General features: G+C 49.8%; 1 protein-coding gene across 4 annotated transcripts in view; it reads right to left on the bottom strand.

Annotated features, from left to right (window-relative positions):
• Positions 1-3417: 3417 nt before the first annotated feature.
• WDTC1 (WD and tetratricopeptide repeats 1) overlaps positions 3418-24162 on the bottom strand; it is a 68316-nt gene continuing 47571 nt past the window's right edge. For all 4 annotated transcript variants that reach the window (XM_057527100.1, XM_057527102.1, XM_007170480.3 and 1 more), the window contains 12 exons: positions 23677-23788; positions 20729-20916; positions 18094-18276; positions 16840-16934; positions 16313-16428; positions 14920-14995; positions 14222-14330; positions 13250-13423; positions 9904-10139; positions 7956-8136; positions 6824-7016; positions 3418-5406 (listed from right to left, as the gene is read on the bottom strand). In XM_057527100.1, the coding sequence (XP_057383083.1) occupies positions 5209-5406; positions 6824-7016; positions 7956-8136; positions 9904-10139; positions 13250-13423; positions 14222-14330; positions 14920-14995; positions 16313-16428; positions 16840-16934; positions 18094-18276; positions 20729-20916; positions 23677-23788 (1861 nt within the window). In that variant the 3' untranslated portion in view covers positions 3418-5208. The remainder of the gene's footprint in view (positions 5407-6823; positions 7017-7955; positions 8137-9903; positions 10140-13249; positions 13424-14221; positions 14331-14919; positions 14996-16312; positions 16429-16839; positions 16935-18093; positions 18277-20728; positions 20917-23676; positions 23789-24162) is intronic.

Here is a 24162-nt window from a genome sequence, read left to right as displayed (position 1 = left end):
TTTTCAACTCATTCGGGTAAATTCTAAGTAGAGCAATTGCTGGATCCTATGATAAGACTATCTAACTTTGTAAGAAACTGCCAGACTGTTACCATTTTGCATTCTTACCAGCAATGAATGAGTTCCTGTTGCTTCACATCCTTGTCAGCATTTGGTATCGCCATCCTAATAGGTGTGGAGTGGTATCTCATTGTTGGTTTAATTTGTAATTCCCTAGCGACATAATGCTGGTCATCTTTCATGTGCTTGTTAGTCACCTGTATATCCTCTTTGGTGAGGTGACTATTCAGATCTTTTGCCCATTTTTTAATTGGGTTGCTTGTTTCATATTGTTGACTTGTAAGAATTCTTGTATTTTCTCTCAATCCTTGGCATGTCTTTTTCATTCTCTTAACAGTGATTTCGTAGAGCAGAAGTTTTTGATGAAGTCCAATTTATCAATTTTTTTTTTCATGGGTTGTGCTTTTTATGTTGTATCTAAATACTCACTGCTGAACCCAAGGTCACCTAGATTTTCTCCAATGTTATCTTCTAGAAGTTTTACCGATTTGTGTTTTACAGTTAGTTCTATGATTCATTTTGAGTTAATTTTCGTGAATCGTGTAAAGTCAGTGTTTTGATTTTTTTTTTTTTTTTTTGCATGTAGATGTCCAGTTCTTCCAGCACTATTTGTTGAAAAGACTTTCTCCACTGAATTGATTCTGCTCTTCTGTCAGAGATCAGTTGACTATATTTGTGTGGATCTACTTCTGGGTTCTCTAATTCATTCCATTGATCTGTCTATTCCTTTGCTAATGACACACTGTCTTGGTTATTGTAGCTTTATGATAAGTCTTGAGGTTGGGTAGGGTCAATCCTCTGACATTGTTCTTTCTCTTTGTTATTTGTGTTGGCTATTCTGGGTCTTTGTCTCTCCATATAAACGTTAGAATCAGCCTGTTGATAGTCACAAAATAATTTGCTGGGATTTTGATTGAGATTTCATTGAATCTATGGACCAAGGTGGGAAGAAATGACATTTAATAGTATTGAGGGGCTTCCCTGGTGGCGCAGTGGTTGAGAATCTGCCTGCCAATGCAGGGGACACGGGTTCGAGCCCTGGTCTGGGAGGATCCCACATGCCGCAGAGCAACGAGGCCCGTGAGCCACAATTACTGAGCCTGCGCGTCTGGAGCCTGTGCTCCGCAACAAGAGAGGCCACGATAATGAGAGGCCCGCGCACCGCGATGAAGAGTGGCCCCCACTTGCCGCAACTAGAGAAAAGCCCTGGCACAGAAACGAAGACCCAACACAGCCAGAAAGAAAGGAAGAAAGGAAGAAAGAAAGAAAGAAAGAAAGAAACCCAAAAGTTAAAAAAAAAAAAAATAGTATTGAGTCTTCCTATTTATGAGCATGGAATATCTCTTCACTTATTCTGATTTCCTTTGATTTTTTTCATCAGAATTTTATAGTTTTCCTCATAACTATCTTGTACATATTTTGCTAGGTTTATTCCTAAGTACTTAGTACCTTTTTTCTTCTTCCCTTGTGTGTGTGTGTGTGTGTGTGTGTGTGTGTGTGTGTGCGCGCGCTGGTGAGGGCTGAATAGGTGGAGCACGGGATTTTTAGGGCAGTGCAACTATTTTTTGACAGTGTGGGTACAGGACATTATGCGTGTGTCAAAACCCATAGAACTGTACAATACAAAGAATGAACCCTAATGTAAACTATGGACTTTAGTTAATAATAATGTATCAATATCAGTTCATTAATTGTAACAAATGTACCACACTAATGCAAGATGTTAATAATAGGAGAAACTAAGCCAGGGAGAGAGGGGTATATGGGACTCTCTGTACTATCTTTTCAATATTCTGTAAGCCTAAAACTGCTCTAAAAAAAAAAAAAAGTCTATTAATAAAAAAGTACCAATTCCAAATGGAATGGAGCCCCTCGTAAAGTCTTCCAATGGCTCCTCCTTGCTTACAGGATCAAGCCTACAATCCCTCATCAAGCACAGGAGTCCTCCACAGTTTGGCTGCCCCTGGAGTCCATGGGCCACCCCACCCTCTACAATGCAGCTGAACTGAACCACTCAGGGTCCATGAGGGCACCTGGGACTATGCCCTACTCCCTTGGCCTGGTACATCGTCCCTTCCTTGCCTGGTCTGTAAATGTCCTGAAGAAGCTTCTGCAGATTTCAATTTGGGAACACAGAGGAATGATAAGCACCTGCTTCATAACATCACCTATTGTGCTTCTGACAGGACCTCTTCCCTTTCTGTCTCCTGTACTAAACTGAGTATACCCCGCTGGCCTCAGCCTGGTTCTCTCCAAATGCACAAACAGAATAATCACAAAATCTCACTAGTGAAACTATTGTTCCCACAGTACTGAACCACAGTTCCCAAACTGTGCATCAGCGCACCTTAGGGTGCCACAGCAAAGTCACAGGAGCACAGTAGGATATTATAAATTTAGAGTTACTAAGCATCTGTTGGCTACCAAGAGAACTACTAGCTCAAGGTGGTTCAGAGTTTTATCATTAGATTGCACTACATTCCTTTGATTATGTCATCTTTGAGAAGCTGGGTTTTTAGCGGTTGCTGTGATATAAAGCAAATGAAAGTCAATGTGGAACAGGAAATGAGGGTGGTGGGGTCCAATCTGATTACAAAGTCTGACAAGTTTTACAGCACCCGACAAGCACACAGATTCCATTAGTTATTGTACTTATTCAAGAATGAAATAAAAATAGTTTCTTCTAACTTATATGTATTAATTTTTTAAATGACTAACCTGGTAGGACATAAATTCTTCTTAAGTGATCCGGGCTTAACTAACATTGAAATGTTAGGTATTTCTTTTGGCTTAGGGGGTCCATGAAAAAACTACTGAGACACTAATGGTTCAGTGAGCTGAGAAAGTTTGGGAACCTCTGGTCTAAGAAATCCTCTAATCCAGGGCCCATCAAGAAACTGCAGGTTGTGAAATCAACTTAGTGGGTTATAGTCAGCATTTTTTTCTCCTTAATAGAATGGTAAACAGAACACATTGCATGTAACAAGCGTATTATTGTGTAAAACTTATGTTCAGTATATACATACAAATTAGCGTGGGTATCTTGGGTCACAGTGTAAAATGTGTATTTCTTGTTTGGGTTGTGATTTTAAAAGTTTGAAAAACCGCTAAGACTTCAACCTCCTTATTTTACAGATGAGAAAACAGCCCAGAGAGTGAAAGCTGATTATTATTGCAAATCACAGCCACCAGTGCCGGGCTCTGCACTTGGCCCTGCTAGGCTGGTGACCCTCCAAGGCAGGCCTTATTCTACCCAGTAGAGGTGTGGTTACTCAAAGTCACAGAGCTACAGAGGTGAGACACTCTCACTTTGATCCCAAGACACATTTGCACCCCACAAATGCCACCAGCCACACCTAGAACAAAATGGTTTTAATCAATTGCGTCACCCTCACTCTCCTGGGAGCGGAGCAACAAAAAGGCTCGGCTCCTGCCCCCAGAGGACAGTAAGGCTTATGTGTCTCTCCACACGGCAGGGCCCAGGCTGGGCAGGCAGGAGGCAGGGACAGAGGAAATGGCGGGTGGCTCGAACACAGGAAAGCAAAGGGGCCCCTGCTAGTCCTTGGGCCCCAGGGCCCAGCCCCAGTACTCCCGCTCTCCCCTCCCGGCTGGAGAAAGGTCGTGGAGAAGAGACAGGGGAGCAAGTCCCAGCAGCAGGAGAAGCAGCAGCAGCTGTTTCCTTCACCAATAAATATACTTCATTACCAAGCTAGAGAGAGGGGTGGGGAGAGGGACGGGTGGAGAGGAAGGGGGAGAGGCTGCCACCTGTGTTGCTGGGGTTAAAGCAATGACGAGATGGTGCCAGACCCCCACCACTAGCCTCACCACCCCCACTCCCACCCCTCGTCTTCTCAAAACTGTGAAAAAGCTTTTAACATGGCCCTGCTGTCTACAGGGCTTTTCTGAAGCCTGACTGAGAGGAGGCACCTGGCAGAGTCAGGGCGGAGGGAGGGAGCGAGGGAGGGAGGCTGCTTCTCCCCAGAGGCTGCAGCTGGAGGGCTGGAGCCAAGTGAGCTCTGAGGGGAATGAGGAGGGAGAGGGGAGGAAGGATGAACCAACTACCAGGAGCAGCTCCTGAGCTGAGAGCCAAGGGGGCAAAGAGGGAGGTCTGGTGAGTGGTGGGGTGACCGCTGCATCCAGTGTAAAGCTCAGGCTGCTGAGGAGGGCGGGGGCTGAGTTAGGGACTTCCCCATCCGAGTGGCTCAGGAGACCCACCCCCTCCCCCCAGAGCAGCAGGGGACAGAGAAAAGCCATCACTTCTTTGGTCTTTGTGGCGGCTCAGCGTGTGGGATGGGAGGGAGGGCACAGAGGGCCTTGGAAGGCTCCTAGCAGGGAGTGCCATCTCAGCAAGAGGAGGCCTGGCTGGGAGCTCTGGCAGAAAGGTCACAGTGAGGCTGAAGAGCGCCGAAGGAAGAGTGGCCCTCCAGAGTGCAGAAGGGCTGGCACAGATGGGTGGGGAATGGTGTGCCCCACACTGCCAGGGCCCTTGGGAAAGGCTGAGCCCCCAGGGGTGGCCAGTGAGGGCAGGCGCAGGACCCAGAGCCAGTGCCTGGGAGGAGGGCAGGGATGCTCTACTGCAAGGAAGCAGTGGCTTGACCTTGCCCCTCCAGGGCTCCCATCCTTACTTCTGTTTCCACCCTGACAGAGTGGCTCTGCAAAGAAGGGGGCACCCTATGCTTTTTCAGAACCTTCCCTGAAGACCAGGAGGGAGCTAGCCTTGCCCACCAGAAGCAAGAATGGTAACAGGTCAAGGCTAGCCCTTATGGACTGGGAATTCCACTCCCCTTTCTGCTGCCAACTGAAGGGTAGGGCAGTCCTTGAAGACAGCTTCAGCCCTTGCCTCCCCACCTGAGGCAGGCCAGAGCCCTCCAGGGACATGGAAGTGCGAGGTGGTGGGGGGCATACGGAGGGGCTTCTCCTCCTGCTCTTCTGCTCAGGGCTGGGGCCAGTCAAGGGGCAATTGCCCAAAAGTCCAAAAGCCAGCAAGTTGTAGCAATCCCCACCCCCAATGCCAAACTAACAAACAAAACAGGAAAAATGAAAAAATGGGGGGAAGGGGAAGACAAACCAAATCAGAACCCCCCGACCTCCTGCCCGGGGCGGAGGACCCAACCAGTAGGAGGGGCTGGGGACCAGGGCGAGGAGGGCCTAGCTGGGCCGGCACTGCACCTGGCCCTCGGAGCTGTCCTCGTCGTCAGACGCCCCAGCGCCCGCACTGCTCAGGCCTGTGATCCGATAGCCCATGTTGAGCAGCATCACCTCCAGCGGGTCGGCATTCATGCGCCGCTGGTTGGCCTGGGAAGCGCCCTCCATGTCCTCCACAACTCGGCCTGTGAGGTCTTCACTCTGTGGGGGGGAGGCACACATACTACTGGGATATATGTGCAGGGGAAACACACACACAGACTGAGCTATACGTACGGAGAGGGCATGTACATACCAGGAGATGTATATGGGTATATCCATGTGTGTCCACGCGTAGAGGGGAACGCATCCTGGGATATGTATGGGACACACACACGTGCGTGTACACACACACACACACACACACACACACACACACCAGGCTGTATGTGAGGGAGATGACACACCACACAGGGTTGTTCATATTGGGGTTGGGGGGCACGTGGTAATATACACTTGGAGGAGACACTACACACTGGGATATAAACTGGGGGGAATACACACAGGGTATACACTGGAGACCCCACGCTGGAAAATGATGAGGACATACCACATCAAGACATACACAGGGAGCACACCACGTAGGGTTATATATGTGGGGGCGGCATACGTGGACGTAAGTGAGGGAGGATTCACACCAGGATATGCTGGGCACACATACTATATACCTGAGGGGGGAGCACAGATACAACTCCCCCCCCCCCACTCTTTTGTTGCCACTCCCAACGAGGATTCCTTTATCCTCCTTTTCCTCTCCCCCCAGGGGAGGGTCCTGTAGGGTTTCTCTCTTTAAAATTCATAGAAAATTAGACACACCTCTTGACTTCTGTTTTGCCAGCTGGGAAGGGGGAGGAGGTGGGGCAGAGGGCAGGGGAACCAGCCCACCTGCCTACCCACACTGACTACCACACCGTCCTAAGTGCCCCTGTGGGCCGGACACACCACAGGCATCACTTCTTTAATCCTCAAAGCAACCTTTTGAGGTGGTGCTGTCGTTCCCATTCCAATGTACAGATGGTAAAAAAACCTGGATCAGAGATGGTTGAGTCCCTCAGGCAGTAAGTGAAGGGACCAGGACTCAAACTTAGGCCCATCAGACTCTAAAACCTACATACTTCTCGTGTGACTGAGGGACAGGCCTCTGCACAGCTTCTGGGGGACACAAGGCAGTGGTATATGAGGGGCAGGGTACCTAGGGAGCCTCTGAGGTACCGTTCTCATGAGGTGGTGTTGGAGCTGACCTGGTTCCCTCCCTGCCCTCCCGCACCCAGTCCTTGGTTGCTGTTTCCCATATGTGAGTCTCACCTTTGCCAGCTGGCTCAAGGATATGCCTCTGGAAGGCAGGAGACAACTCTTGCCCCTGGAATTGCCCACTTCATCTGGAGCTTTCAGAGCTTGCCAGCTCCCACCCTGATGCAGCCTGGGGCCCTGGGGTGAGAGCTCACTCATCCGAGCAGCTCCTAGCCTCTGTATGACTCACTGCCCTTCCCAACCCGCATGGGCTCAGCTGGAGGCCGCGCATAGGGTCCATCCCTACCTTCCTCCCTGTCTGGCATCTGCCACCTTGCCACACCCTCACCTCTGGCCGGGGGTTCCACAGCCGCACAACGGGGTCGATGCCGCTGGTGGCCAAGAAGCAGTAGCTGGGGTGCGGCTGCAGGCAGTTGACGATGGACTCGTCCCCCTGGAGCACGCGGACCAGGTTGGTGGTCTCCTTTTCCCAGATGAAGAAGGAGCCATCATCAGAGCCACTGACGATGTATTGAGCGTTGCTGGCGGGGGGGCAAAGGGCAGGGAGGTCAGGTGGGGTACCGCCCTGTGGCCTCAAGCAGAGGCTGCATGGCTTAGGGAAAGGGAGAGCACGGAAGTCTGGAGCCACTCGGCCCCCGAACTCTGGGGTCTTCACCTGACTCGGAACTCCCATGCACACGGTAATCCTCTCCACACTGCAGAGCGGTGTCACTGTTCAACTGTTCTCTTAAACTCAGGGTCAGGGACTGCCTAGGTCCCTCCTACTTACTCTCCCCCGAAGTACATTATAAGCACCCTGGGTGCAGGACCAGATCGTGCATCTCTTAGGTCTCTGGGAACACTCCTGCCTAAGCCTTCCCTCAGTAGTCCTAGCCTTCCTGGATCCAGACCCTAAAATCCTACAGCACATCTGCCCCTGACACACCATTGACATTTAGAAGGGATCTCGATGGAGATTCTTAATTCACATTCATGTATCCCACCTACCCAAAGAAAGTACATCATCTACAAAGGAGGGCTGGGGGTGATGGTGTCTGAGACATGGGCTAGGTCCCTCAGTACCGGCGGCACAGTTCTAGGCAAAAAAGATTGCCAAGACTGACAGCCTATGAGGGTGCTTGCCCAAGGCTCCAAGCATCCAGATAAAGAAACCAAGGTCTGGCACATGGGGACACAGGGAGCAGGAGGTGCGGGTAAGGAAGAGTCCAGGTGCTGCACTGGATGCTTTCTGGATTACCTCATTAGTCCTTGTTATGGCCCCTTGAGTGGGGAGGGCTGCTTTCACTTTATAGGTGAAGAAACTGAGACCCACAGAGATGAAGCCATTTGCCCAAGGGTACAAAGGCAGAACTGGGATGTGAGACTTTTCTGAAAGCATTGTGTCCCCATGCCCCGCTCCCCCCACCCCAACCTCCTGCTGCCAACTGGGCTGTGCCCTCCTCCTTTTCAGGGCCTCAGACCTGCCAAAGAAATTGGCCTCCTTGATGTCCGTGGTGGTATTGCAGTGGCCACAGTAGCGGAACTGATAGTCGTAGCTTCGCTCCCGCAGCACCATCTCGTCCTCTGAGATGGAGTCCTTGCGGCTCGTGCTGCGGAGGCGGACGGGGCCGCTGCTACCACCACCAGCTCCCTTCTTCTCCTCTGAGGGCAGAGAACAAGGAAAGGTGAGAGTCCTGTCCCTCTCTCGCCTCCCCCATTTTTTCCCCACCCTTGACCCTGTTTTCCGTCCAAGCAGTAAGCAATGTAGGGCTACCCGTCTCTACCTCTTCCCTGGAAAACTGGGAACAACTATGAGAAAGAAGCATCTTTGGGGCTTCCTTGGTGGCGCAGTGGTTGAGAATCTGCCTGCCAATGCAGGGGACACGGGTTTGAGCCCTGGTCTGGGAAGATCCCACATGCTGCGGAGCAACTGGGCCCGTGAGCCACAACTACTGAGCCTGCGTGTCTGGAGCCTGTGCTCCGCAACAAGAGAGGCCGCGATGGTGAGAGGCCCGCGCACCGCGATGAAGAGTGGCCCCCGCTTGCCACAGCTGGAGAAAGCCCTCGCACAGAGACAAAGATCCAACACAGCCATAAATAAATAAATAAATAAAATTAAAAAAAAAAAAAAAAAAAGAAGCATCTTTGGATCCTGCCCTTGAGGGTGTTCAAGAGGAGACCTCTGATGCCAGGAGGGCCTTGGCTTAGGTCCCTGAATAACGTCTGGAAGCCCCAAGGATGCACAGACCCAAGGTCTGTTTCTGTGGATGTGAGAAGCAGGGAGGGGAGGGTAAAGCACTGCCAAGAGAGCCTTGAGGGGGTGATTTTTCTAAATAGATCCATAGGTCTGAAGGCAGTAAGGTCCAAGCCCTCCCTCTCTAGAAGACAAGTTATCATGGATCCAAATGAGGTACTAATCGGTTAAGTGCCTTGGGTAAAATCATACCTGTCTTCTTAGTGCCTTGTTCCTGCCTGCTTCAGGGCCTTGGCACGTGCTGGTCCCTCTGCCAGGAACTCTTTACCTCCCACAGCTACACTCTGCATCTAGTTAACTCTTCCTCCGCATCCTCAAGATCTCAGCCTGAATGTCTCTTCCTTAAGAACCCCAGACTGCCATCAAGCCCTCCCCACCACACCTGCACCCTAGCAGGGCCGCAGGGCATTCTTTGTTTCTCCTTCATCGCTTGGTTCCTTCACTAGGCTATCGACTCATGAATACAGAAATTCCATCTGACTTGTTCCCAGATATATTCCCATGACCCAGCACAGTGCCTGGCACTATTCAGACTAATGAATCAACCCGTGGTTAGTAAACTGCAAAGGAGACAGGGAGGATCCATGTCTGCCCTCAGTGAGCTCCCCTCTCATGTTTGTAGACCACACAACTACCTAGTTTACTCTCCAGTGCTACCCAGGTGAGCTGGGCAGGGCCTCAAATGCTCTCCGTAAGTAAGGCAGCAGGTTCGGAGAGGCTGTGCTTTGCCCAAGGTCACATGGTTTCACATGGCAGAGCTGAGATTGGAACTGAGGCTCCACACCTGTGCCCACGGCATTTCTACTGCCCTGTGCTGCTGTTTCTTTTGCACCCATGCAAACTGAAGCAAGTGCACCCCAGCCAACTACCCCGAACTCAGATCCCAATGGAATGGCCAAGGTCCTGTCTGTGAGCAGAAGAGAATGACCTGCGAGGCACACTGGGCTCAGCTGACGCCTATCCTGAGTCCCAGGGGGAATACACCAGGTGCCTTAAACATGGTATTGCTAATCCTTGTCTCAAAGAGACCAAGTGACTGTCTCAAAGTCATGTGGCTTCTCAATCAGTATGTGAGCCTAGGCCTCTCCTATCTCAGAACTATGTCCTCTCCAGAATGTCATTGTAGCACCTCAAATAGATAGAGTGACAGCAACCCCTCCTCAGTGCCGACTCACCACCATCATTTTTGGAGAAGAGGGCGGCCGTGATGTCGCGTCCCAGTGCATCACAAGCGCTGCTATGGGCCTGCTCCGGGAACTTCCCTTTGAAATCATCCAGGCACTCCAGGGCCTCAGCCACGTACTTGAGCTCAAAGAGGCATCGGGCCAGGCGGAAGTGCGCCTTCAGGTGGCACGGGTTTAGGGAGATGGCCTTGAGGCAGTCCCTCAGGGCATCGTAGTGGTCACCATCCCTGGGAAGGCAGGGGAATGTGGCTTGGAGGTGGGGCCACGTGGCAAGCAGGGAGTCCCCATTCCGTCTCCTGCGCTTCCTGTGGCCACCCCAGCCCACCTTTGAGAGATCTCAGGGCAAGGGTACTTGGGGATGAAGAGAATCCTGGCTCAGCCCAGGCCTTGCTCCCCAGGAGACAGACTACGTTAAGGAGGCAAGCCAGGAGCCCCGAGGTCTTGGCAGGGTAGGTAGAGGGTGGGAGGTGGGTGGGAGGCAAAAACCAGTGTCCGGCTGCCCCCTGCTGGACACAGAGTGCAAGTGCGCACCCGCTCACCTCAGGCACCCGCAGCTCTGCAGCAGAAGGCCTGGCATCTTGCCGGCCTCAGGCTCCCCAAGCTCTCCTTCTCCCTTCCTCTATCCACCTCCTCAAATCCCCCCGGCTGGGCTTCAAAGCCATGTCCAAGGCGGGGGGCCCTCAAGGACAGTTCTGTGGTCTGGGGAAGCCAGAAGTGCCAGGCTGGGGACTCAGGGTCTGACCAGCAGGCAGCAAGCCCTCAGCCAGACCCCCCTCTGTCCTGGCTGACTGATCCACAGCAGCTGTGGCCTCTACCTCCCAGGGCTGGAGGATGGGGCCTGACAGTCTGGCAGAGTCAGTTCTCTGGAAGCTGATGGCGGCGGGGGGGGGGGGGGGGGGGGGGCGGGGCGGGCATGCACCAGGAGCTCCAAATCACCCACACGGACTTCTCCAAACTCCCAAAGGATGGATATGGGGAAGTGGGAATGGTTTTGGGGGGGTGGGGAGGGGCCAAAGAAAAAGCCCCTCCTTCTCCCACCCTGTGCCGGAATATAAAATACACCTTCCCCCGGCTCCACAGACCAGTTCCCACCTCTTATCTGGAGAGCCAGGTGGGTCACAGGAGCCACTTCTCCTTTGGGAGCTGTGGGGGTTTCTTTGTTTTTTGTTTTCCTGCTGGGTTGAGGGGGGGCCTAGGACCCAACTGTGCTAAGCAGCACTCCCTGGAGCTGACGGTCCCGCCACCAAGGCACAGCTCACAACTCCCCCGCACCGGGCCAGAGCAGGCCCAACATGGGCGCTATCCTCCCGACCCTCCTTCTGCTACAGCATTCAGAGGAAGCACCCGGTCCTTGGAGCGGCCATGCTCAGACCAGGAGCAAACAGCTCAGCCAGGGTGGGGGCGGGCAGGAGACAGAGTGCTTCGATGGCACGGCCTGCGTCAGAACGGGTGGCTGGGACGAAGGAGCAGGCGCTGTTTGGAAACCCAGTTGCTGCCTGCAAGGTGCCCCTCAGCGCTCCTGGAGAGAGCCAGACCAGAGAGCAGCCAGGGTCCAGAGGGTGACCACTCCCACTGCATCCAGGAGCAGATGGCAGCCCTGGGGAGACTGGCCCGGGACAGAATGTGACATTCTAGGGGTCACTGGCAGGCATGTGGGGCTGGGGAGAGAGCAGGCTGGCCCCAGGGCTCACCCATCCAGACTCACTGCCAGATCAATCTCCCTGAAAGGACAGCCCTCAGCACAGCCCTCTCCTGCTCAAAACTCTTCAGTAGCTGCCCATTGTCCACTGAATCAAGGCCAAAACGCCACCGCTCTGCATTCCAAGTCCTTCCCAGGCTGGCCCCAGGCTACCTCACAGACTCATCTCCTGCCAGTCCCTGCCCAAACCTTAACCCTCGGCTCCAGCCAAATGGATTTGTTGTTCTGCAAACAAGCTCTTCAGTCAGCCCCCCACCCCCACGCCTTTGTTCACACCATTTCATCTCCCTGGGAATGTCCTTCCCCCACAGTCCGCTCCTCCTTGCATCTCCCGTCTAAGCCTGCTGACACTGAAAGCCCATTCAGACATCACATCTTCCTGGTGCTTCCCTGATCCCCAGTTAAAGTGACCTAACTTTTCTTGATGCCCACAGCACTTCACCTAATCATTCAAAGACTTACTGCTTCCTGCCTCTTTGGTGATGAAGCATGTCCACATCTTTATCCCCTGTCCAGAGACTGGGCACTCTGGAGCACAAGAACTCAGAGTGACAGAACTTTGTGTCCCTAGTTCCTAGTGCATAGTAGGAATTCAGAGAACATGTGGAGGGTACCCATGGATTGGGAAATCATCAGTCTCTCTTAGCAAGAATGCAGGAATGAGACAGCTCTTAGCCTAGAGCCTGGTTGAACACCACTGCATTCTACCCACCTGCTGGGAAAGAGGGGCAACACACCTCAGGATGGCCCCAAAGATGTCGTCTCCTGGGGTTGGCTGCCATCTGAGCCCTTGGCGAGCTCCTGATGCCTGAGCTAAGGCCCGTGGGGGCAGCATCGTTCCGAACCCCCATCCACCATCCTGCTGACTTGGGTGGGTTTCTTAAGCTTCCCTCTCTGGCCTGCCTGGTTGCAGCCAGACGACGGCACACCAGCTGGCCTGTCTGTCTGGGCAGAGCCGAGGGATGCCAGACGGAGCAGAAATGGCTGTGGGCCCAGCTTTATCCATCTCCCATCCTGGCTCTGGCTGGGGGATGGGGTCTGCCTGCCTGCTTGCCTGCTGGTGCTGCAGGCAGAGGGGCCAGGGGCCCTGATGGTCTCCAAAGATAAAGGGTTCTTCAGGATATGGACCTACTCCCTTACCACCAGCCACTACAACTCAGCAAGACCCACAGACAGCTTCGGATGTCTAGGATCTTGTTTGTGTTTGGTCCAAACGGTCCAAGAGCATAGGAAAGCAAGCCCCAAGGTCAAGGAGCTGCAGAATCATTTCAAACAGATACCAACTGAATTCACCAAATGCCTCATTTCCATCTAGCAAGATTCTACTGCTCCTTCAAAGTCCAATTCAAGGCGCAATTCTCCAAGAGTGGGGATTAACCATTCTCCCAATTCCTACTTCCAGTGGTCACAGCACTTTCTAACAAAGCACCATGTTGAAGCTACTTGTGAACATGTTTCACTTACCTGTGAGCTTTCTTGGTGTTTGAGGCTTCCTGACTAATAAGTCAGGCACTTGCCCACCACTAACCTGGAGGTGGGGAGGAGAAGCCTGGGCCTAAGAAGCCCTAAGAGGCAGCAGGATGTCACTGCTACCTTCCATGGATGCCTCAGCAGCTTGTTACCATCAGGCCCACTCACCACTTGCGCTTCATGTAGGCAGCAGCTCGGTTCCCGTAGAGCATGGCGTTGTGAGGGGCCCTCTGCACGGCCTTGCTGTAAAGCTGAATGGCCTGGGTCCACTGCTGGCAGGCAAAAGCCTCATTTGCTTGCTGTTTCACACGCTCCAGGTATGGGGGCAGCTCTACTTGGGGGCTGTGCGGGAAGCAGAGCCAAGTCAGGCCAACCAAAGAAGGCCAGAGAAGCCTCTCAGGAAGTCTGTAGCCCTGCCTGAAGGCCACTCAGGTTTTCCCGGTCCCTGGGATCTGCACTGTCATCTAAAAGAGGGTACCACTCCTATCCTTGGCCTGGGTTATTGTGATAGGTAATGGTCACAATTCCAGATGCTCTGAGCCAGTGGGGGGAAAAAAAAAAAAAAACAGGGAGAAATGAAGCTGTCCTGGACAGGTTTAAGGGAATTCTTAATCAAACTCCTGGGCATGAAAGTAGCTGACACCTACAGCCTCCATGCTGAGCCGAACCTCGTTACCACCCAAGTGCCTCCCATGGATCTCTCTATAGGTAAATTACGTTTCTCTCAAGGGCTAGAGGATCTGGGCACCTCTGTATCCAAAGCCCAGCACAGGGCCTGGCAGTGAACAGAGGCTAGAAGATGCTATGAATGGAGAAAATATAATGGGGGAGGCCCGTCTGTGTGGGACCGCTTTATAGGAGGGAGCCCAGTGCTAAGAGGAGCTAGCCCCTGGGTCCTGACGCCAGCTACTGGTATCAAGGGACCAGAGCTTCGGATTGAGCATGACTGGAGTCCTACCAGGAAGAAGTGGCACTGGAACCACTAGCCACAGTCCAGAAGCCTCTTTGCCCCAGTCCCCTGACTCTGGGGTGTATGCCTGGGGGTGGGGTCAGGAGGAAGGTTTACAGGACGTGCCCTCCCTCCAGTCCAGTGGGGTGTAACTGGGGCTGGGAAGGTTGGGAAAGTCAGGCTGACCTCACCTGACATGCCCCCTACTCTCTGGCAGCCGGAAGCCGTTGCTGTGAAGGTGCAGGCCATTGGACACACCGTTGGACACACCATTGGTGGACATCTTGCCATTCTGAACTTCTGAGAGGGGGTGGGCAGAAAGGAACAGCAACAACTTAGGAGGAGGTCCTCATTTCTCCTCAGCAGCCCTGCAGCTTCCACCACAGGGTCTGATGGTTCCATTGTGGGGCTAGCCCTCCAGGGTAGGTCTATTCCCAGAAAGCAGGCAAGGACATAAAGAAAAGCCTGTGCGCCCTCTGCTGGCTGAAGAGGGACATAACTTCAACTTGGCATTAGCTGGGGGTGGGGATGGGAGTTGGGGGGTGAGGAGGTGCCTCAATCAACTGTAGGCCCCAGGAAGAAATCAATGAGGAGACTGGGCTGGGACGAGAAGGGAAAGACAACTACTTCAGGTCCTCAAGAGCCAAGCCACGGAAAGAACCTGCTTTTTCGGAGGGAAGTGAAAAGGGCTGTGACACAAACCCCTTTGACAGACCTCTCTGACCTAATATTACCTTCCTTCTTACTGTACAGTGTTATTTCAGAGAATCTACTCCTTTTGCAGGATCACAGCCAGCACAAGGTAAGTGGCAGGCTTCTCAGCAGAGGCAGTATACACTCATGCTCCCCAGCAGAGATGCCCTAAAGGATACCCGAAGGGAGAACTTACCCCCTGAGGAGTGGCATTTTCTAGGCAAGAGGAAGGTGTACGGCCGCTGCTTGTAAGTCAGGTCAAACAAATAGACCTAGAGTGCAGGGGTCAAGAAAAGAATGGACACTGTGAGGCAAGAATGTGGCTGGGCTGTGAGCGAGGCCTGGGTGGCTCTCAGGAGCACAGCTGAGTGTTGAGCAGGGAACCATCAAGTGAGGGAGAAGGGGTGTTTCTATGCAGCAAACCTCAGGCAGGAAAATCTGGCCAGTTCCTGGCCCTTAGGGTGGATGGCTTGAAATACTGTCCTTACTTCGAATCACATGTTTATGAGGTCGACAATGTTCTCAGAGGTCTCATGTTATAGATGGGAAAACTGAAGCCTCAGAGCAGAGAAGCAATTTGCCCAAAGTAACACTGCTAGTTACTTCCCTCAGTAAATACTAGCTATTATTACTTACCATTTATTGAATTCTTACTTTGCTCCAGGACCTCTGCTAAGTGTTTTATACGGCTTTTTTTCATTTCATCCTAGAAACCCTCCCACGAAAAGGTACTATTATCATCACCCCCTGAACAGATGAAGAAATGTAGGCTCAGACTTTAATTAATTTATCCAGGGCCATAAAAGCAGCAGGTGGCAGAATCAGGACCCAAAACCGAGTCTGTCTGGCTCCGAACCATTCTGCTAGACTGCCTCGCCACTCATCTTTATGCTACCTTTAAGCCAGGTGATGGCTAAGCAATCTGAAGCCAGAGCCCTCTTCTGAACTCAAGGACTCACCTAGTCTCCATCCCATTTCTCTTGTGTCACACCTTGACTTTAAATGTCATCAACGGTTTCACTTGCCTTGTCGCTCCCATCAGCCTAGGATGGATCATATTTCACATTTGTTTCCCTCGTGTTTATGATAATGCTACCCACAGAGTAAGTACTCAGTGACTTTGTAGAGTAAATGAATTTATGCAAAGCTTACTAAATATCCTGACTGAGAGATTGTAAACAGAAGGGTTAGCAACCTGCCGTTATCAAAGAACACTTCCCAAAGCTGGCCCTAAACTGCAGCCTGGCTGCATGCTCTGAGCCCCAGGATTTCCTCCTAGGAAAATAGCAGATGAGGAAACCAAGGTTCAGGAAAATGAAGAGAGTTGTTCAAAGTCACAGTACACAGCTAGTAAACAAAAGGCCAGCATCTGAAGACAAGTCTGTCAGTTCTAAACCTTACACTCAAGGCCAGGGCACCTCTCTGGGAATTCCAAAGATGCCATGGCACTTCCACATTTCACAGTAACGTCATTTACAATGAGGCTTCTTGTCTGCCTCATCATAGGGGTTGTGGGGTACACAGCCCTGGCTGATGGATATGAGGGTGGGAGGGGGAAGGGCAGAGCCACGTTGGGCAGCCGTCCATACCTGCTCTCCTCCCATGTTGACAAGCAGCTCTGTGCCATTGGGGCTGAAGGTCACATAGGTGGCAACCAGCACTCTCAGACGGTTGTTGTAGTCGGGTAGCTTCACTGGCAGGTGACCTGCAGGGAACAGCCCTGTTACCCTAGTGTGAGGCTTCCAATCCCTCCCAAAAGGGGCAGGGAGTTGTGAGAAGTCAACCATATCAATGATGATAGCCATCATCTTCATCAGAAAAGCAACTACAAGTGTTGAGCCCTTACTGTATGAACTGGGCCAACTGTGTTATATGCTTTATCTCATTGAGTCATTACAACCCCATTTTACAGAAGAGAAATTAAGACTCCTCAAGGGTAAGTAATTTACCAGAGGTTATATGATAGCTGGTCACTGACAGTCAGCCTCAAAGCCCAGGTCTGCCTGATTCTAAACCCCTTGCTCTTGGTCACCATGCCATGCTGCCTCCTTGCACTGCCCCAGAGACAATCAACACCCTGCCAAGAGTTTAGGGCCAGAGTTGGGCTGAGCCCTACCTGCTACGTAATACTGGGCTGCACCATCCGGAAGGGGCTTCTGCCGGTCACAGAAGGTGTGCACACCTGCTGAAGGGCTCTGCTTCATGCTCTTTCTGGTGGGAAGGCAAACCATATAGATTATAATGCCTAACACTACTCCTGGCTAGACCATATCACACTTCCTGGAGAAAAACCCAAGTGTATACCCCTGGAGAGATACAGGAGGAGGTACCTTTCTTATCTCAGCACCCCCAAAGGTCCACCAACTAGACAGCTGTGGACACATACATTACAGTGCTCTAAAAGTAGGTCCTGCTTACTTGTCTTGGTTCATGGCCACCCTATTACTCCCATTTTACAGATGAGGAAGCTAAAAGCTCAAGGTCTACCCTAAGTCATGCAGTTTGTGAAGAGCAATAGTGGTCACCCAAATCCACAAATGAAAGTAATGCAGGCCAGAAGTTTCTGCACTTGTCCCAGGAGTCCCCTGAAAACCCAAGCTGGCGGAGCCGCTCAGGTCTGGGACTTCTGTGGAGATTCTGAGTATATTCTACTTTTGTTTAAAAAAAAAAAAGAATAAAGTAGATTTATATGTACAAATAAAGGAATTACATGTATAAGATTATAACTGTACATACACTCATAGTGAAAGAACAAGCAGAAAACACTATATACAGTGATTTCTTTCAGGTAATGGAGTATGGGTAATTTCTTTAATACACTTTTCACATTTTCCAAAATAAGCATGGATTAAATTTTTTAAAAAGGAATCACAAAATTAAAAAAACCCACCTCAGGGCTTCCCTGGTGGCACAGTGGTTAAGAATCTGCCTGCCAATGCAGGGGACACGGGTTGGAGCGCTGGTCCAGGAAGATCCCACATGCTGCAAAGCAACTAAGCCCGTGCGCCACAACTACTGAGCCTGCGCTCTAGAGCCCGTGAGCCACAACTACTGAGCCCATGTGCCACAATTACTGAAGCCCGCGCGCCTAGAGCCTGTGCTCCGCAACAAGAGAAGCCACCGCAATTAGCCCGCGCACCGCAACAAAGAGTAGCCCCCACCCGTCGCAACTAGAGAAAGCCCGCATGCAGCAACGAAGACCCAATGCAGCCACAAATAAATAAATGAAATAGATACAACATTAAAGAAATAAAAAATGTAAAAAAAAAAGCAAAAAAAACCCACCTCAGAAAGAAGAGGGCATGGCAATGAGGGAAAGGGGCAGCAGGTTCCAGGTTCCCTTGCCCACGGGAGGCCGCGCTATTCATACCTGTGGTTATGGATCATGCGAATGTCATAGAGCCTCACAAAGGGCCCACTGGCCCCCACTGCCAGGCAGTTGTTGTCCTGGGGGTTGACGGTGAGGCACTTGGCCTCCACCAGCTGGCCACAGTACTCTGTCAGGTCAATCAGCACCTCCGAGTGTTTGCTGTTCTCCCGAAGGTCATACTGGCTGTGAGAGAGGACACAGTTAGGGATTGGGGGTTGTGTCCGTGGGTGGAAGGCAGGGGAGAAGCCAAGGTCCAAATGCAAAGGAATTGGGAGGGGCTTTGAACCTGTTTGTAAATAATATGAATGTCAAAAACTACTCCCATTTCTTGAGTGCCCAGTGTGCCAGGCACCTATAGTAGGCTTCACACACATTCTGTTTTATTCTAACATAATTCTTTAAGGTAGATACTACTAAACCCTTTTTTTTTTTTAACAGATATCAATATTATTGCTACTAAGTACTATTACTACTGACTACTAACACTTAGTGAGAAATTGCTTTGTGTCCAGTATTGTTCCCAAGTGTTATACATGTATTATCTAATTAAATTCTCACACCATCCCTAGGTACCACTAGAAGTTCAAAGAAGCTAAATAACTTGCCTGGACGACACTGCAGTAAGTGTAGCGCTGAGATAGTGCAGAGCTGGAAAGACTGCATTTTAACTGCTCTGCTCTGCTCCTTGATTAAGAATAATTCTATTCTTAATCTAGTTTCTTGCAGGAGACAAAAGAAGTATAGAGGTGACAGAAAAGAAAATCTGGAGATCATCTAAGAGCTACCTAGAAACACCAACTGCCAGGACAAGCCCAAGTCCCATCTGGGTGGTAAAGGTCATGCCAAAACATCCACCCAGCGTCAGCACACTCCTACTGGGGAACTGCTTTGATGCTGGAACACAGGCACATCCAGAGAATGGCGAGGGCATCATTCATGTGCTCACCCACCTCTGCCTAAACATCTCCAATAATTTCTTCATTGTTCACTTATCTTTCTAAGCCATCCTCACCCGATTGCTCTTCCTAAAATATTGTTTTTGTTGCATCACTTTCTTGCTCAAAAAATTGCAGAGATTCCTCAATACTTTTAGCTTGAGTTTACTCTTCGTTTACTTCTATCAAACTACTCAGTCTGGTTTTCAAGACATGATTTCATATACCTCTCCAACCTTGCTCCTCAGTTTTCTAAGTGTGGGTCAGTTACAGCCTCAGAACTGTGTCCTGTATGTGGCACGTTTACCCATGCCTTCACAAACTCTGCTCAAGCTGGGGAGTCCACTCTGCTTTTCCTTGCCCATCCAAATCCTGTCTATTCTGGAAGGCCAGCTTGTGTTCACCTTCTGCTAGGACTCCTCCCCTGACTGTGCCTGCCCCTAAGTGCTTAGGCTCCTGCCCCATGCCCTAGGTGCTTAGCCTCTACCTGCTGCCCTGGCACAGTCTAGTCAGTCAGGGTCAACCAGTGCAACAGACAGTTGGACCCGCCACCGACCAAGTGCATTCTGTCTGCTAAGTACTATGCTAAAGTTTTACGGGCACTATCTCAATTTTAATGCTCAGGCCAACAAAAGAGATATTATGATAATTCCCATTTTATAGATGAGGAAACTGAGGTCTGGGGGGTGAAGTGATTTGCCCCAGACACTGAGTGACAGAGGGAGGACTTGACTTGATCTGTCTGAGTTCTAGTTCATGCATGACTTAGATACCCCTCCTCCTCTGTAACAGGGAAGAGGGCACAAAGTCTCACAGTATCTCAAGGAAGGCAATTAAAGCAGATTGCGGACATAAGGAAAATGTTCTAAGGTTATATCTGAAGAAAGGAGTTAAAGAAAGGCAATGAGACCATTTTAAGAAGAAGGGAAGTAGAGGCAAAGGTGTGACGATATAGGCCAGTGGAAAGGGGGAGAGTCCACGTAACCATTTCTGGCTGGCTATACCCCTCCCAGGAATATGCCCATTGAGCGACTGTTCAAGGGAAGTGTATCAAGTGCGTCTATGTGCCAGGTATTGTGCTGGGCTCTAGGGACACAACCAAGGACAAGAAAGACGTGGACAAGATGGACAAGACAGACAAAATGCTGGGGGAGTTTACGACTCAGTGAGGGACACAGACAAACAAGTAAACCATCAAGCAAATAAAATAAAAGAACTATAGAGGGTGATGAGAGTTATAGAGGATACAATTAGGGCACGGAGACAAAGAACAATGGTGGGGTGTCTATTTTAGATAGGATGGTCAGAGAAGGTGCTTCTCGGGAGGTGACTCTTAAGCTGTCTCCTTAGGGTAAGAAAGAGTTGAGAAAGAGCTGGGACTGAGAAAACCAGTTAGAGGGAATAGCAAGTATGAAAGCCCAGAGGGGGCAGACTGTGTATCTGAGATGGTGAGAAAGCCAGTGGAGACGGTAAGAAAGCTCAGGAGAGGGTAAGAAGTGGGGAAGGTGAAGAATAGGGTAAGTACATCAGTGGAGTTTGTTCACTGATAACTGTGCTGGGCAGACAAATGAGGCTGGAACTCTGCTGGAGGGAAGGAGCCAGGCGTGTGGAAGGCAGCAGTAGGGCAGATAGGAAGGGGGAACCAACATGGAGTGGGAGCCGGGGAGGCACAGGCCCCACGCCCTGCCTCAGGCCCTCACCGGATAAGCCCATCCTCAGCAGCGCTCCAGAATGTGTTGGGCCACATGGGCGCCGTGGCGATGCGTTTCACCCGGTTTGTGTGGTCTCCAAACATGTGGATCGTCTCCTTTACTGTCAGGTCGTGGACATGCACCTTGGAGTCAGCTGCCCCTGTGATCAAGATGCGGTCCCCAGCGTGAGGCAGGAACTGCTTGGGAGAGATTGAAGAAGAGGTTGGCAGGTGGTGGGGCTAGGCCACGGAAGGAGACTAGCCTGGATGTTAGCACCTTTTTTTCCCTCTCCATATCAGATAAGAAAACGAGCCCATCCAAGAAAATTTTGGATCTCGAGCATCAGCCTGTAGGCCTAAAGGTCAAAATCAGGATGTGCACCTTTATTTTGCCAGAGCGGTCCTGACCTATGCCAACCTGGACTACCTAAGGAACCCTCTTCCTCTGATTCTTCCCCAGGTAAGAGCTGAATGGATGATAATCATAGCTGTTACCATTTACTAAGCATTTACCATGTGCTAGACATCGAGCAGGTAATTTATCTTATTAATACTTACAATAACCCCATTAAAAATTGAGGTTCGGCACTAGCATTCAGTAGGACTGTCAATTCAAACTCAAGTTTGTCTGACTCCTATATGCCTCATGATGGCTATTTAATAACCTGGGGATTAAGTAATAAATTAGTCTTGAAATGAAAAGGACTTTTAGTGTTATAAGGGAGTGGGTGTTTTAAATTGGTTCAAATATTTCTGGAGAACAATCTGGCAATAGGTAAGAAACATAAAAACTATTTCTATCTTTTGACCTAAAACTTCCACTTCTGAGAAATAATTCTAAAAGAAAAAAGGGACCTGTGCAGAAATGCTCCAAGTAGCACTCCTTATAATGGCAAGTGCTGGAAATGGCTCAAAAGTCAGAACTTGGGGAAGGGCTGAGCATCACGAGAATACATCTTTATGTGGCCATTATTCAAAAGGACAACCCCATCATTCTGATGAAGTTGAGAACAAAATATTCCAGATCACATACGGCAAGGTCAAAATAGCCACAAACATAACTTTGATTAATAATAATTTTTAAAATGTATACAGTTCTATCACCTAGTGTTGAGGAAGAAAAATATTCGGGTCTGGTATTAGTTGAGTTCTTCTCTTCTTTCTTAAGTTTGAAAGATTGAATTATCTTTTTTTCTTAGTTGAAAAGTTTCTCCCAACCCACAACAAGGCTGAATGTGCTGGGGTCTGGGAGGGTGGGGGAGAGGGTGTTGACATTTTCCTGCATTTAAGTAGCTAAAGTCCCATTTGACTTTAACAATTCACTCTTTCCACATGCACTTCTCTAATAGCCCACCAGGATAAGGGCTAGATGAAACAGATGGAATTTGATCGTTTTTAGGGACAACTAGTAGTCTTTAATCCTGGCTGGAGACAACATATACCCCACGCGCAACAGAAATAAACAGGAGAACCCTTGGGAAGAGCTTGTGGCCACTGCCATACTCGTTCCACACTATAGATGCCACCAGGGGGAGCTCGTGGGTTAAATAAATAGATCTGTGGTGTTTTATTACCAGAAGAGAGAGGAACCCTTTTCTATACCTTTTTATAACAGAAGAGGAGGCTGAGAGTCTGTGAATATAAGTGCCTTGCCCAGGGTCTTACTATTAAGGAGTATCAAGGTCATTGTCCAATTCTGGTCTCTGAACTCAACATTTTGTGTTCTATGATACCAGACTGATAGCTTAGGTCCCTTTCCCAGATCTGACCCCACAGATTTAAACTGGACCTAACACTTTTCAGGGGAGGAAAGCAGTCTCTGCTCATCATGCAAGAGGTGAATCAGCATTGTTCTGTCTCTCAAATCACAGAAATTCATCTAGGATTGGTCCCTGGAACAGGAGATGAGAATCAGAGCTTAGGAAAGAAGCTCTGATTAGTGAAATAAGTTGGTTTTGAGCTCTTGAATCTATCTTCTTCTTCAGGTATCTTGCAATTCATCTTGATATTAATTAGGAAAATATTTCTTAGATTAGTGAGGCTTTCCAAAGGACAGCCTCACTCTCACATACATCCATTACAGAATTTCAGAGCTGGAAAGTCCTTAAAGGTCATTTCCTTCAGCCTTCAACCTAGCAGATGAAAGTTCCCAATGAGGAATACCTCAGTGCTAGGACATTTACTACGTCCTCAGAAGGCCCATTTTACCTTTTTCAAATATCTCTAAGCATTAGACAATTCTTTCCTTCATCAGGCCTACATTTGCTTCTGAAAACTTAACAGTCACTATTCCTAGGTCTGTTCTCTGGGACCGAGAGGCACAAGTTTCATGTCACTTCCACATAACAGGTCTTCAGAGGTCTGAAGTCTTTTAAGTCCGCTGCCTCTTCTCAGCTCAACTCCCCTCCAGCAACAATCAGCAGACTCATTTCCTATGAAAAGTAGAACAGCTAAAATCACCTGTGACAGGTGCTTTTTAAATCGATCATCTCATTGAACTGTAACATCAGCGCTGTGGATTGCTACTTCCTTATTTAGTTAAATTATTTATTTACTCATTTATTCATGAATGTGGGGGATTTTCCTTAGCTACTTCCTTTTTACAGATGGGTAAACAGGCCCAGAGGGGTCAGGTGATTTTCCCAGTTCACACAGCTTCCAAGGAGCAGATAAGGGAGTCAAACACAGGTCTGCCTGCTACTGAAGTTCATGCTCAGAACCATACCTCCCATCATCACCACTCACGTATAAGTACAAATTCATTTGGAGCTGGCCTCTTGGCTCTAAGAGAAGAAGCAGAGCATGGAAAAGAGACGGAATTTCAGGAATCACCAGCAGATGCTCAGATCACAAAGATGTCTGTGATCCCAGGGTATACATGGGACACACACATGCAAACACAACCATGTGCACAGCCCAGTCACACCATTCACTTGCTTTGTGGCTTATCCTGCTCACCTTGACAGAAAAGATATTTGCAGTGTGTCCCGTGTGCATGGAAAGCAGCTTCTTATGGTGCAGCGGGTCCCACACAATCGTGTGCTGGTCATCGGAACCAGAGGCCAGCAAGCTGCAAGTAGAGAGAAGGAACAGTTCTGACCTCTCCTCAAGTTCCTGGGCCCCCCTTCCTCTATCCCATGTTTCCCAGTTGATAAGGACTTAGGCTACACAGAACCTGAAGAACAGGAGATGTCACAGAATATAAGGTTATCTTGTAAACAGTGATTGATTCTCTTCTATTTTGTCCTGAGAATTTCTCATCATTCCTTAAATGCAATAGCTTATCAAAAAAACAGGGTTTGGAAGGTCATTCAACTTTCCATCTATCTGGGATTCATTGTTTAACTGTGTATTGATAATGATGAACTAAACTTAAGCACATAGCAGAGAGCAGCAGTCTCCTCTCTTGGGTCCACTCTTTTCCTTAGATCTACAGAGAGGAAG

The sequence above is a fragment of the Balaenoptera acutorostrata genome, chromosome 1, assembly GCF_949987535.1.
Source record: "Balaenoptera acutorostrata chromosome 1, mBalAcu1.1, whole genome shotgun sequence".
Classification (NCBI taxonomy): Eukaryota; Metazoa; Chordata; class Mammalia; order Artiodactyla; family Balaenopteridae; genus Balaenoptera; species Balaenoptera acutorostrata.
This window is presented reverse-complemented; position numbering and strand designations above follow the sequence as displayed.